The 15745-nt window shown below is 40.4% G+C and overlaps 1 protein-coding gene and 1 long non-coding RNA gene across 2 annotated transcripts; both read left to right on the top strand.

Annotated features, from left to right (window-relative positions):
- Positions 1–6028: 6028 nt before the first annotated feature.
- On the top strand, positions 6029–10861 carry LOC133742513 (uncharacterized). Its single transcript, XM_062170207.1, has one exon. The coding sequence runs from the start codon at positions 6098–6100 to the stop codon at positions 10631–10633; it is 4536 nt and encodes a 1511-aa protein (XP_062026191.1). The 5' UTR covers positions 6029–6097; the 3' UTR covers positions 10634–10861.
- A 1002-nt stretch (positions 10862–11863) lies between these two features.
- On the top strand, positions 11864–13722 carry LOC133742514 (uncharacterized). The gene is made up of 2 exons (XR_009862607.1): positions 11864–12221; positions 13125–13722. It is a non-coding gene; the product is annotated as an uncharacterized LOC133742514 (long non-coding RNA).
- Positions 13723–15745: the final 2023 nt, after the last annotated feature.

Raw genomic sequence — 15745 nt, 5'->3', positions numbered from 1 at the left:
GTGACTCCCTGCTTCCTGACCTAGAAGTGAGATGGCATAGCCTCCGCTTCTGTGATTTCAAGTCAGTTCTTGACTACAACTCGGAAGCACTTCGCATTAAATCCTTAATGGAATTCTGTGGTAAAGAGATCACAGATGCGATGTTGATTAAGAAGACTCTCTCTACCTTCCCCGTCTCTGCATTGATGGTCGCTAAGAACTATCGAATCGATGTTACTGCAGGACGGATCACAAGGTTTCATGAGCTTATTGGAGCTATGAATGTTGCTGAAAAGCATGACAACATCCTTGTGAAGAACTATAATTCGAGATCCATGGAAACAGAGTATATTCCGGAATCCAATTATAGTCGTGCCTCTAAGAGAGGGCGCCAAGAGCGAAACCCTAATCTTCGGGATACTTCTGGACGTTTTGGTCCATATAATCGCTCTACTTGGGAAGGTAACCGCCAAAATAGGCAAACACGGAACCGAAGAGGTCAACGTGGAAAGAGAGAGGGAGGCAACGCCTCTGGCCATGTTGGTGGCGCCACCAACACTAAGAGCCATCTAAATGACGCTTTCAAAGCGCCTCAATCAATTGACTCTGAGCAAAGAGATGTATGTTCTCGATGTGGAGTATCCAATCATTGGGCACACATTTGTAGAGCTCGTGAAGAAATTGTCACCGCCTACCTATAATGTGAAGCAAGAGAAGCTCACTATGTGGAACAAGAAGATCAAGAAGATGATCTAGAGTGAAGGGTTAAAGACTACAAATCTGGCTGGGATCAATAGATCGCCAATTCTGTTTAAGTCTTTATTTTTCCAAGAGATGTAATGAGCAATTGCCATATATTTTTGTAGTAGATGCAAATGGTTTAGACTCTCTTCAAAGTAGGCTCACCCAAAGTAAGTGTGCTGTCTAGGAAGGTTCTGAGATTAGTGGTACTTAAGCGAGCCTTGCTCCACCGACATCTCTTTACTCACCTGGTCACATTTATTTTGGAATTACCGAAAGAAGTTAGACGACTACCATTGTTTTGCATTAGCTAGCATTTTGGATTAGATTTTCTCTGGTCAAAGAAACAATGATGTAACTCCGCTGGCTTATGAATAAAATTTCGAGTTCTTTTCATTATGACTCAATTTTGATTCTGAGCATTTTACTTTGTGACTACGATGGCTGGGCCATCGGTATTAATTCAAGGAAATGGAATAGCCCAAGTTCCACTTGCCAAATGGCACCTTGATTACTATCACAGAAACTCTCTACGCTCTTAGGGCAAATCGTACCCTATAGCCAACGGATTCCATGCGAAAACGCATGTAGAGAACAAAAATGAGTTCCTTTGCAATACCTCTAATGATTGCGAACAAAAGCGCATCTTAGAGAAATTTATGTGTCTCTCTAGTGGACTCTATGTCACTATTCGAGCTATTAATCCAATGAAGTTATGAGAGAAGATCTCTTAGATTTAGACACATATTGGCTTTGTCACGACAGGATAGGTCATCCTGGTCATGATATGATGATCCGTCTACTAAAGACTTCACATGGACATCTTTTCTCTCGAGCGAAATGAAGCATGAATCAAAAGTTAATTCCTGGACTAAGTGTGACCGACGCTGCTGCCTAGGGCACCGCCTCCGTCCACCACCAGCCTAGGGCTGGCACAGTCCCTATCCATGACGCCATGGATGGCGTCCATCATGGTAATGGCGCCCCAGTTGATGCTGTAATCACCAACTTTCTTCAAATAGCGTTTCAGACGCTCAGGCCTAACCAAAATTCTCATTGGTTGCTTTTAAAGCCTCTTGCTCGTTTTACAAAGCCCATTCCTTAGGGAAATTAGGACTGAGACCGTCCTATGCAAAAGATATGAAAATACTCATTATGTTCTTACATAGAATCCGTGAGGATTCTATGGACAAGTTCAACCAACTTGTGGACGTTTAAATATCTCATGATATTGGTTGACACGCAAACACGCTGGTCTCGTGTTGTGCCATTGTCTACCTGTAAATGCTGCTTATGCTACACTTCTAGCACATATCATATGACAACGGGCTCACTCCCTGGATCATCATCTTCCGTCAATTGGACTTGACAATGCTAGAGAGTTTACATCGAAGACTTTCGATGGTTATTGCATTGGGACTAATGTTGGACATTATATTCCCATGAACACACCCTATTGGTCTCGCGAAAACGACTACGATGGTAGTCCGGACATTGGTAATGCGCACTAATTTCCTTATATCCACTTGGGGTGATGCAATATCGCATGCAGCTATGCTAATTCGTCTACGACCCACCGCCACTCAATGTACCTCTGCGTTACAGCTAGTGACTGGGTACAAGTATCGTACTTACGCATATTTGAGTGTGCCTTTATGTGCCAATTGCGCCGCCACAGCGCTCTATAATGGGTCCTTGCAGACGAATAGGCAACTTAGTTGGATTTGAGACTCCAACAATCGTCCGCCACTTAATGCCCTTGCAAGGCGATCTCCTTACCGCTAGATTTGAGGATGTCACTTTGATGAGACAGTCTTCTCGTCATTAGGGGGAGATAAGAACACAAATGTTCAACAGGAACGACAGGAATTGTCGTGGTCTGTCCCCACTATGTCTCATCTTGATCCCCATTAAAGTGACGAGATCACACAAATATGCTGCAAACATGCCTGCAAGGATGGACGTCCCTACGAGAGGACGTAGCGCCACCCTACACGGAGGTAGGCATGGCGCCAACGCCAAAGAGAGTAGCACTCTGGCATTACAGGCCATGGTCCCAGCTAGGATGTGTGGGAGGCCCGTGGGTTCGAAGGATGCTTTGGCACAACCCAATCATTTGATCATCGACACTCAAAATCCGTCTCATGAGAATCTTCCGGATTATGGTTATCGTTGGGGGACGCCTCAACGTCAGAACCTATTCCTGAGAATATGGAGTTCTATGAAAATTATACTAGTGTACAGGAAACGTGGGATAGAAACTCCATCATAATTGATGATGTAGTTGCGCATTTCGTTGTGCATGAGTTTGTTTGAGTCCGATGACATCGAACCACGCTCCGTTGATGAATGAATGCCAACGTAGAGAGATTTGGCCTAAATGGAAAGATGCGATCCAGGTTAAGTTGGATTCTCTAACGAAGAGGAAGGTTTTTGAGCCAGTGATGCCAACACCTCCTAACATAAAACCGATTGACTAATGGGTCTTCGTTAGAAAGCGTGGTGAGAAAAAGAGATGGCAATCTCGCCTTATGGCGCAAGGCTTCTCACAAAAAGCCCTGGAATCGACTACGATGAGACATATTCTCTCGTAATGGATGTCAATGCACTCCACTACCTTGTCAGTTTGGTAGTTTCCAAATAACTGAACATGCAGCTTACAAATGTGGTCAATACGTATCTCTATAGGGATCTAGATACGGAATATACATGAAGGTTCATGGTGAACTTCATTTACCCAAGTCAAGTGGCTCTAGACCACGGAGCGCGTTTACAATAAGGTTGAAACGCTCACTAAGATGACTACTTGATTGGGAAGGGATATGCCCACTCGTTTCCATAACAAGTTTCGGATTCTATCGCGGTTCATGTTAGACATGATCTTCATTGGAAGCCTTTAAAGAGGTAAGGGAAACCGCTGAACACTTGAAATCCGAGTTTGAGATGAAGGATTTTGGGAGAACACGATTATGCCTCGGTTTGGAACTTGAGCACCGTGTTGATAGATGCTAAGGCATTTTGACAAGGTCAAGCCTTCAAGCACCCCCATGATCGTTCGTAGTCTTGATCCTGAAAAGGATCCTTTTCGTCCAAAGGATGATGACGAAGATGTGCTAGAGGCAAGAGTGCCTTACTTGAGTACAATAGGCGCATTATTGTAGTTAGCTCAATGCACAAGACCAGACATCTCATTTGCAGTGAACTTGTTAGCTAAGGTATAGCTTTGCGCCAACGCGACGCTATTGGATTGGTGTAAAAGATATCTTTCGGTACTTGAGATGTACGATTGATATGGACATCTTTTATCCCTATAGAGAGATGATGGATTCGGATCCATCACACACCAGAAACGCCGCCAACACTGGCCTGCGTCCACTATCCCCATCCCAAAACGACATGTGTTTTGGAAGGTTTTGCTGATGTTGGGTATCTCTCTAACCCACACAAAGGTCATTCCCAAAATGGTTAAGTGTTCACCATGGGTAAAGACCGTGATATCCTGGAGGTCTACATAATAGACCCTAGTCGCTATATCTTCGAACAATGCAGAGATTATTACCATTCACGAAGTGGTTCATGAATGTATATGGATTGGATCCATAGTTACGCATGTTCGAACAGTTGTGGTTTGAAGTCTACCACAGATGAGCCTAAAAGCATTTAGGATAATGTTGCTTGTTTTGAACAAATGAAGCAAGGTTACATCAAAAGCGACAACACCAAGCATAATCAGCAACATCAGACTCTCCTCAAGATTAAAGTGAACTAGGTTCAATTTTAGGACAGTGCGGCAGACTTGCTCACTAAGTCATTGCCTAAATTCCACTTTCGAGAAACATGTCGGTAGCATCGTTTGCGGAAGTTATCCGAACTCCCATGACCGTAGTCATCAGGGGGAGATGCAGACATCAGGGGGAGATGTCTACATATATGGTCTCGAAACGTGAAGGGTGTGTTGTGCTCTTTTTCCCCTTCGACTGAGGTTATTTTTGTCCCACTGGGTTTTTGTTACTCGGCAAGGTTTTTAGAGAGGCAACGAGAGAAACACCGCGTTTGGGCGACACAAGGGGGAGTGTTCAAGTAAATCCCTATTTGTGTGTCTGGCCCAAAACTCTAGGTTACTTGACCTAGTGGTAATAGAGTTTTAATTAGAGAGAATCTCGGAGAATATCTTAGAGATATCCAGTCATTGTATGATTACCTTTCCTTGTACAATTCAGATTTTATGCATTGTAATCCTCTATATAAAGAGGCCCATATTATCAATGAGAACACACGACAATTTTCTCTCAATTCTCGTTTCCCTAAAACATTTTCTTAATAATAGTATAGATAATACCACCCATTAATCTTCGAGAAGTTTTAAATACACACCCCTAATTACTTAATATACACTCCATACTTAATACACCACTCATTTAATTTTTCATTTTAATATTTTACTAAATACACAACCCAAAGTACCTAAAATATCCTTAATCTAAAAAATCATGAAATATCCTATTATTTGACTATATTAAGGCTACTATTTAATATGATTAGTATATTCTAGTAAAACAAATTAACAATTACAAAGTTTTTTCACCCGTGATGTTTTATATTAGAAAATAAATGGATTAATCGTATCTTTTAGATAAAAAAAAAAGGAAATTAACTAAAAAATGGGATCCGTTTTAATTAAAAACATTTAATGTCATTGATTTTGAAATTCTAAATATTATGGTTTCTAACCTCATTTAATTACAATTTATAAAAGGAAAAATTAAATTAGATAGTTTCTAACTTATTCTTGTATTAAATTAAGAGGCCATATATAGAAATTTGTTGTGTTTATCTAACAATTTATACATAAATAGTTTAATATAATGAAAATATGCCTATTTTTTCTTCTTCTAATGCATAGATGTCTGTTTTGGTCATTTAACCTACCTACAAAATCTAATTTAAAATATAAAATAATATGAATGTGTATTAAGTGATTATGAGTGTGTATTTAAAATTTCTCTACATTGAATACCTACTGGCCAAAAAAAAAAAACAGCATTACAGAAAAAACCCTTTCTCTATACAAACTAATTTAAGAGTGAGGAATTTACATTGAAAAAAGATGTAGCTAAATATATTCCAGGAGGGTTGATATTTTCATCTTCGAACGTATTTATTATTCTTCTTCGTAGTACCGTACCTACAACAGTTTTTAAAGTCGTTATACGTGATTTATGAATAAATTTAAATTATATTTATGAATAAAAATTTAAATTAAATTTTATTCAATGAAAAGTAATATAAATCTAAAATATAGTGTTAAAGAGAGAGAGTAGAGTAGAGTGCCAATTCGAATGTTGCTTCCGGCAGCAGTGAATCAGATTGACTCACAATGAAATTCAAGGCGACGGCGGCGAGATTGAGGCCCGGAGGCACAAAGCGGCGGAACGGCGGTGGTGTGGGTATTTTGGGAATTCAGAACGACGACGGAACAAACGGTGGAGGACCAAAGCTTGTTCCCTGGGGGAGGAAGCGGCGGAGGACAGGATGCGAGGGTATTTTGGGATATCAAAATGAAGGAATGGCAAGGGCTGTGAAGGCGAAGAAGAAGAAGAAGCAGCAGCAGCAGCAGCAGCAGAGAAGGGCTCCCTTGAGGGAGTTGACAATATGCCATCAATGTAGGAAAACAGGTAAGGGAAGAACGTGCACAAAGTGTTCGAGGAACAGGTATTGTATCCCTTGCATACAGAGGTGGTATCCCAACACATCAGAGGAAGCCATAGCTGAGGCATGTCCTGTGTGCCGCGGCAACTGCAACTGCTATACCTGCCTTCGATTGGATGTGCCTAATAGGTGTTTGAAGAATCTAGACCCGGAAATCGATCAGGAGACCAAGCTGGAGCACTGTAAGTATATGGTTCATCAGCTGCTTCCGTATTTGAAGAGGATTAGGGATGAGCAGGTGAATGAGATGGTGGTCGAGGCTAATAGGCAGGGTTTAGGTGATGTTTCGGAGCTCAAGGTGGACAAGGCTAATTGCGGTGAAGACGAGCGTATGTACTGCAACAACTGCAGCACTTCGATTTTTGATTTTCATAGGACTTGTCCTGAGTGTGAGTATGATCTGTGCCTCGGTTGCTGCCGGGAGATTCGAGATGGAAAGTGGAACAAGAGAGCGGAAGTGTCCACATTTGAGTGGAGAACAAGTGAAGATGGAAGCATTCTCTGCCCCCCAACACACATGAAAGGTTGTGGTAAGCATAATTTAGAATTGAGATGCCTTTTTCCTCAGAATCATGTCATGGAATTGGTAGAGAATGCAGGAAGAATAGATGCAAGTTACAATTTTTTGCCTGATCGTAGTGAAACATGTGCATATAAGTGTTCATGTGTTAAACCTGTGGATGATGCCGTTTGCTCAAGTAGCAGCAGCTCTAAGTTAAGGAAAGCAGCTTCTAGAGTTTCTGATGATAACTACTTGTTCTGTCGAAGGGTTGGACAAATCCAGGATAAGGATTTTGAGCATTTTCAGTGGCATTGGAAGAGGGGTGAGCCTGTGATCGTTAGCAATGCACTTGAAAATGGATCGGGTTTAAGCTGGGAACCATCTGTCATGTGGCGGGCATTTAAGCAGACAAACTATATCAACCGTGCTAGTGAATCGACATTCCACGCCATTGATTGCTGGTATTGGTGTTTGATAGAAATCCACATCCACCAATTCTGTAGTGGATATTCCAAGGGACGGTCGTATAAGACAGGATGGCCCCAGAATCTCAAGCTCACTGACTTCCCATCATCTACTGAATTTCACAATCGTCTTCCCCGGCATGGTGAGGAATTTTTATGTTGTCTGCCTTTCAAGGAGTATACTCACCCCAACAAGGGAACTCTGAACCTTGCTATCTACTTGCCACCTATCTCAGTAAAGCCGGACATGGGTCCAAAAACGTATATTGCCTATGGTTTTGCAGAGGAGCTTGGATGGGGAGATTCTGTAACCAAGCTTCACTGCAATATGTCTGATGCAGTTAATATTCTGACACATACAGCTGAAGTGGCCCTTACAACTGAAGAACTTGCAACTATAGATAAGTTGAAGAAAAAGCTGAGGGAGCAAGACGAAAGGGAGATATTTGGGAATTGTCACACAAGTGCTGGAAATGGAAGTGGGCCTCAGCAAGAGTCAGCTATAGAGAAGTTGAAGAGAAAGTGTAGGGAGCAAAACGAAAGAGACATATTTGGGAATTGTCATACAAGTGCTGGAAATGGAAGTGGGCCTCAGCAAGAGTCAGCTGAAATATGTGAGGATGGAGGTGCCTTATGGGACATTTTCCGGATCCAGGATGTTCCGCAGCTGGAGAAATACATCCACAAGCACGTCAATGAATTTATGGATGTGCTCTGTAATCCTTTGCAGCATGTTACTCATGCTATACACGATCAGACTGTCTATCTCACTGTGGAACACAAGAGGAAGCTCAAGGAGGAATTCGGTATCGAGCCGTGGACATTTGTCCAAAAACTTGGAGATGCTGTTTTCATTCCTGCAGGTTGTCCTCATCAGGTGAGGAACTTGAAGTCTTGTATCAAAGTTGCACTGGACTTTGTTTCCCCTGAGAATGTGGGTGAGTGCTTTCGTTTGACGGAAGAGTTTCGCACACTTCCAACAAACCACAGAGCCCATGAGGACAAGCTGGAGGTGAAGAAAATGATTGTGCATGCTGTTTGTGAAGCTATGAAGGAGATTCCTGGTGAGAATGTGACAAAGAGGGCAAGGCCTGTGAAGGCAAAGAGGGCAAGGGTTCGCTTGGACGAGTTGATACGTTGCCATCAGTGTCATATGAATGTTATGGGAAGAGTGGTGCAGTGCACAAGGTGTCCGGAAAGAGGTACGGGAAGGAGGACAAGGTATTGTATCCCTTGTATACAGAGATGGTATCCCAACACATCAGAGGAAGCCATTGCTAAGGCTTGTCCTTTATGCTGCGGCAACTGCAGCTGCACAGCCTGTCTTCGCTTGGATGTGCCTGTCAGGTGTTTGCAGAATCTAGAGCCAAAAATCGACAAGGGTACCAAGCTGGAGCACTCTAAGTATTTGGTTCATCAGCTGCTTCCCTATTTGAAGATGATTAGGGATGAGCAGGTGAGTGAGATGGTGGTGGAAGTCAAGAGGCAGGGCTTACGTGACCTTTCGGAGCTCAAGGTGGAGAAGGCTAAAAGCGGTGACGGAGTGCGTATGTACTGCAACAGCTGCAGCACTTCGATTTTTGATTTTCATAGGACTTGTCCCGGATGTGAGTATGATCTGTGCCTCGGTTGCTGCCGGGAGATTCGAGATGGCAAGTGGAAGAAGAGAGCTCAAGCGTCCACATTTGAGTGGAAATGGAGAGCAAGTGAAGATGGAAGCATTCTCTGCCCCCCAACACACAGTTGTGGTAAGCACAATTTAGAATTGAGATGCATTTTCTCTCAGAATCATGTCATGGAATTGGTAGAGAAAGCAGGAGAAATAGATGCAAGTTACAATTTTTTGCCTGATCGTAGTGAAACATGTGCATATAAGTGTTCATGTGTTAAACCTGTGGATGATGCCGTTAGCTTAAGTAGTAGCAGCTGCTGTAAGTTAAGGAAAGCAGCTTCTAGAGTTGCTTCTGATAGTAACTACTTGTTCTGTCCAAGGGTTGGACAAATCCAAGATAAGGATTTTGAGCATTTTCAGTGGCATTGGAAGAGGGGGGAGCCTGTGATCATTAGCAATGTGCTTGAAAATGGATCAGGTTTAAGCTGGGAACCATATGTCATGTGGCAGGCATTTAGAAAGACAAATAATATCAACCATGCTAGTGAATCGACAGTCCATGCCATTGATTGCTGGGATTGGTGTTGTATAGAAATCAACATCCACCATTTCTTTAGTGGATATTCCAAAGGACGGTCTTATAAGACAGGATGGCCTCAGAATCTCAAGCTCAATGACTTCCCATCATCTACTGAGTTTCACAATCGTCTTCCCCAGCATGGTAGGGAATTTTTATGTTGTCTGCCTTTCAAGGAGTATACTCACCCCAACAAGGGAACTCTGAACCTTGCTATCAACTTGCCACCTATCTCAGTAAAGCCGGACATGGGTCCAAAAACATATATTGCCTATGGTTTTGCACAGGAGCTTGGACGGGGAGATTCTGTAACCAAGCTTCACTGCAATATGTCTGATGCGGTTAATATTCTGACACATACAGCTGAAGTGGCCCTTACAACTGAACAACTTGTAACTGTAGAGAAGTTGAAGAAAAAGCACAGGGAGCAAGACAAAAGAGAGATATTTGGGAATTGTCACTCAAGTGCTGGAAATGGAAGTGGGTCTCAGGAAGAATTAGCTGATGTATGTGAGGATGGAGGTGCCTTATGGGACATTTTCCGGACTCAGGATGTTCCGCAGCTGGAGAAATACATCCACAAGCACGTCAATGAATTTAAGCATGTGTTCTGTAATCCTTTGCAGCATGTTACTCATGCTATACATGATCAGACTGTTTATCTCACTGTGGAGCACAAGAGGAAGCTGAAGGAGGAATTCGGTATCGAGCCTTGGACATTTGTCCAAAAACCTGGAGATGCTGTTTTCATTCCTGCAGGTTGTCCTCATCAGGTGAGGAACTTGAAGTCTTGTATCAAAGTTGCACTGGACTTTGTTTCCCCTGAGAATGTGGGTGAGTGCTTTCGTTTGACGGAAGAGTTTCGCACACTTCCGACATACCACAGAGCCCATGAGGACAAGCTGGAGGTGAAGAAAATGATTGTGCATGCTGTTTGTGAAGCTGTGAAGGAGATTTCTGGTGAGAATGTGATGACTGAGGATGGGAAGTCTAGGGGAGGCGCAAGGGAATTAAGGCAAGGTGTAAGGCGCAAGTCTTACAAAATGTAATGGTATGCAGCATGGGAATTATTAGGGATGTAATTGTAGAATATTAGGGATGTAATCTTAGAATTATTAGTGTTCTGTACTTCTGTGCCTTGGGAAATTTTATTTGATTTTGTAACATATTTTAGTTCTTAACTGATGGTTTTGTGCTGCATGTTCTCATATGGATTGGATTCGATAAAATGTTGGGTTTTGTTTTGTGATGAGAATAGATGAGCAAGTTTATATCTATATTGGAGAATCCCATAGATGAACAAGTTTTGTTTTGAGAATTGAGAATTGGGTTAAATTTTGTTTTGTGATGAGAATAGATGAACAAGTTTGTATCTTTATTGGAGAATTGGACTTTCTCTGTATCTTGATCCGGCTTTCTGATTGTGCTCTTAGAACTACTGAGTGTATGTTCGCTTCTCTGCTCTGTCTATTAAAACCAGTGGAAGGGTTTAACTATGCTTACTTTCAATTTCTGATCTTTCTCGTGAAGCATAACACACTATACAACATAATAGAAATTGGAATAGACTCACTTTACTGTTAAAAATATCAGCAATCAGAATCGCAGAAGAAACTTACAGTGCATTTAATATTGGTAGACATATCTGTGGGTAAAAAACCACACCAGAAGCAAACAAGTCATATGCAAGTAGTTCTTTTTTGGCTGTAGTGTGAAAGTAGTACTGTAATGGGCTAATGACAGTCATGCTAGCATCAGAGTCACATGTTACAAGCTTATTATGACAAAGAAAGGATATACTAATGTGATCACATATAATCATTTGCATTAGATCTGAGTATATAATTAAACAGTCTAATCCAGTCTTGTCAAAACTGATGTCTAAACCTCTACAACAGATCAAAGATTGAATTTTTTTTTTCTTACAACTTTCCTTTGGTTTTGAGGAAGATGGGAAAAACCCAGATGAGCATGATATCAGAAAACATTGAAGGTTAAAGTTATTTGCAGAGGCAAAATTAATAGAAAAAAATTCTAAAATGATGCAGGACAAGTCTGGTTATTCATAACATTAATTGAAGTTGAATGCTCTCGATTTGGGAATGCGCAAATGAGCATAGTTTGATGCTTGGCTGCATCCTTTCCATGTATGTGCGGAGAGTCTTCAGTACACGGCCGTGTACATACACGGCCCATGTGCTACACACGTGATACCGAAATTGATGGACGGCGTTAGTGAATGGGGGTTAGTGAGGAAGAAAAACGCGGCAGACCAAAAACAGAGAACGCAGTGAAACAAAATTTTACCATAACCAAATGTTCATACTCCATACACTTTCGAATTCGCCTTCGACCCTCTCTCCCACTCCTGCTTCCTCCAGAATCCTCAAGCGCTCTCCGATTCGTGGCAGCTCGGTCCTCCTCTCCCTCTCTCTAACCCCGACAACGCCAATATCATAGAAAGGTTCCAAGTTCCTGGCGTTAATTTTGTATTCAATTTTACAGTTTAATTCGAAATTGGGTGTTTCAATCATTTATGTGTTTTCAAATTTGCAATTGGATCCGGACGAATACGACATTGTAGTGAAGCCGATTGAAGGGTTCGTATTGTTGGTAACGGCCAGTTCGTCGGTGAAGGTAACGATCAATGATGCAAAAGTTTTTATATATTGGTTGAATGAAAGCTTTGGTATATGTATTAATTAATCTATCTTCAAATTTTTCAAGGCTTTTGACTTCTTTTCAATTTCAATTGAACAATGAGGGAATTGATTACAGATTTACAGAACTGCTCTTCTTTACATATTAAAATAGCTCTCCTAGTTTTTTTTTTTTTTTTTTGCTAGGAGAGTGTTTTGTTAGTTGTAGCTATTTGGCGATTTTCTTTATAGTCCATCTTTTCTGTGAAGTAAATTAGGAATTTTTGGCTCTTGCCATAGTTGGGTGAATTGAAATGAAAGAAATCTCAGTGAAAGCTTGTCCCTTTTATTGAAGAGTTACAGACAAATTCTGGGTTGTTTTCTCTCATTAATTTCAAAAATAAAAACATGAGTGATTTACTGCACCGATATGGTTAGAGTTGAGAGTTAAGACTGTTCACTAATGAGCAGCACATAAGGTGGTCATTTCTTGTCTAATGCCTAGTATTGCACGGAATACCTCTTCGTTTATTCAATGGATGTCTTTCTGACACATAAAATAGCATCTGTTTGCTGAAACTTACAGTGAATGCTTGGCAATTAAATGCAGATAAATTCAATGTAGGAAACAATATCATGTAAACTTGTCTTTAATTCAATGTTTGCACTGATGGCATGCAAGAAAGGTAGCTTGGCAAACTCGGGGTTTAATAATTTCCTCTGAGTTGCGATGAACCACTTCTGGTTACTTGCCTCATTCAATAGAGATTTGCACTGATAGTTTTATGTACTTCAATTGCAAGGTCTTGCATTCCCAATTCAACAATTTTGGTCATAATCATAATGCAAATAGCTGTTAGTATTGCAAATATATAAACAATGACGTGCCTATTTTTTTTAGGTGATGTGTCTGCACATTGTGAAAATCATGACGGGAATGACTTTAAAATGCAGTCAATGCACCTATTGGAGCCTATGATCAGTTTGTTCTGGTTCAATAATCACAAGAGATCCACAGATGGGGCAGTTTTTAGAAATGAGATGGGGGAATTTAATGGGTGCTTTTGCAATACCAGATATAAGGATTTTTTCTCCTTTGACAATGGAATTTGATGGCTTGGAAAGCAGGGTATTTGAAATTGGAATTCTCCGTCTTGAAGTGGAGATTGATAGTATAGAGGCTAGTAGCTTGGTAGTCTCTAACAAGATGTGTTGGCGGCAAAGAGGGGGTTAATAGTGTCGCTCTTATTTTATCAGACATCCCCAAAGGGACCTGAAAGTGCTGTTGAAGAAATCTGGTGCACCCAAGGTCTGCTTCCAACCAAGGGAATGCAACAGAGTGGTTCATGTGTTAGCTAGATTCATAGTGAAGGAACGTATTGATATATTTTGTATTGAAATTGGGCCTGAATGGCTTATGAGATTGATAAATATCAATGCTAATATTTGTAAGTTTGTAACCCTTCCAATGATTAATGAATGGTTACCTTTTTTGTTCATTTAGTGGATTTTAAGAGAACGATAGCTGTTTTTTTAACCACGGGAAAGTTGCTAAACTTTCTTTTCCCAAATGTCTAAGCATATGATTAAATTGCTAGTCATGGCCAACATGTTTTTGCAGCAAAAATGCTAAGATAATGTTGCTCTGATACTAGATTGTGCTTCTCTACATTCAGCTACCAAAAAGCAGTCGACTGTCCCATATTGAGGCCTATTGACATTGGCTTCTATTCTTCTTGTAGAAGTCAGAGAGGATAAAGCAAGTTTCAAGCATCAATTGATTCCTGCATAATATGGATTGACATGACATCAGTAGCCATCTTCTCTGCCTCTTACCCGTCTTTTACTGCAAAGAAACCATGAGGAAAAAAAAAATGAAGAAAAAGTACCTAAATGCAGCTATCACTTAAAGCAAGAAGCAAAGAAATAATTCCAAATAGAGCAACTTCTGGCTGCACAAATGAACACACAGATACACAAAGATAGCTTCCTATAAATGTTTATAAACAGAAGCTAACCATAAACAATGAAGAAAATGTACCTAAATGCAGCTATCACTTGTCAAATCAAGAAGCAAAGAAATTATTCCAAACTGAGCAAGTTTTGGACACTCAAATGAACACACAGATGCACAAAGATAGCTTCCAGTAAATGATTACTCCAAAATCCCTTGTGTTTACATTTTCACAAACAATCAAACCCACAAGAATCTACATTGAAGCTAAATTGCCATGACAAAATGATTTAGGATCGATAATGCTAGAATCAAATATACATGTTTCTAACAAAGACCAAACTTCACTAAGCTGGGAAACCAAATCTCTATACAGAGGAAACTAGTATTGATTAATTTCTGATTATGCTGAGAGATATCATACATTATTTAAAGGTCAGTTTCTGGTTAGGGAACTATCCATTTCTAGCATGTTGAGAATTTCACAGGAGCAAATTAATCAATGTACAAAATATAAACACGAGAGACAGAGATACCAAATCATATGGAAAACAAAGCTTGGGCCATTAATCATAGGCTCATTGGTATAAAATTACACCACTCCATGTCCCACTGTTACTCTGAAGAGGAAAACTGAAAACCAAAAATGAATCCTCTTTTGAGACAATTAATTCCAAATCAGAGAGAATGCAACTGCAGGTTCGTTCATTGAGCGAAGAATCGCCTTATAATCACAGAGCGAGGTTGATGAAATCGCTGGTGCTGAACGCTTGCTTTGGGGACACCAGTTCGTTAAATTTAACTCAGACCAAATTAGAATAGGGACATGGGTAATGGGTGTCGAGTAAAGGGAAGCTGCGACCAAAGAAGTGGAGGTCAGAGCTGGGAATAGAAATGAAACGAATCTGATGGTGGAAGCGCCCTTAGCTGAAAGGAATTGGGAGGGCTTAATGAGTATATCTGGCTGGGGAAACAATATGGTGGGAATCTTAAGTCTACTTCAAATTTTGGGAGGGCTTTTTCAATTTTGGCCGCCATTTTTTTGTGATTGGAGGCGGGTAAGCTTCCCCTCCCCAGGAAATTTGTAAATGAATACGTGTCAAGAAAACCCTTCTGCTTTAATAATTGCCCAATTGAATTGCAATCCCTATTTAATAATATATATATAACAATAGTTTTTTTTTTTTTTAGGAACACGACAATAGGGTTTCTTATATCAAATGTAAAAATGAAAAATAAAAAAAGTATACAGCATATATTTTAGGGTTAGCTAGGTCGTTTTCTGAGTCGGTAGGTTTTATTGGTGCATCGACCCTATACTTTTCATAATAAAATCAAAATACATATTAATATGCTGTAAATAGATGGGTAATGTCAAATTTATCGATTTTCAATTTTGATTATTTGGATCGCACAAAATCCTTATATGTCTATTAATGTGGTCTAATTTGTTTATTAGTTGTATCAAATAGTATACCTTCCATGAGGAACAATGTAGAGAAAATATACTCTATTAAAATCGACCGTTGGATGTTGTCACGATAAGAATATATGATTATGATCAAAAT

This window comes from Rosa rugosa, chromosome 4 (assembly GCF_958449725.1).
Source record: "Rosa rugosa chromosome 4, drRosRugo1.1, whole genome shotgun sequence".
Classification (NCBI taxonomy): domain Eukaryota; kingdom Viridiplantae; phylum Streptophyta; class Magnoliopsida; order Rosales; family Rosaceae; genus Rosa; species Rosa rugosa.
The sequence above is the reverse complement of the archived record's forward strand: the minus strand, read 5'-3'. Positions and strand labels throughout refer to the sequence as shown.

Bases quoted from the DNA above. Each gene is read 5' to 3' on its own strand.
- LOC133742513 (XM_062170207.1), top strand. From the start codon at position 6,098: ATGAAATTCAAGGCGACGGCGGCGAGATTGAGGCCCGGAGGCACAAAG.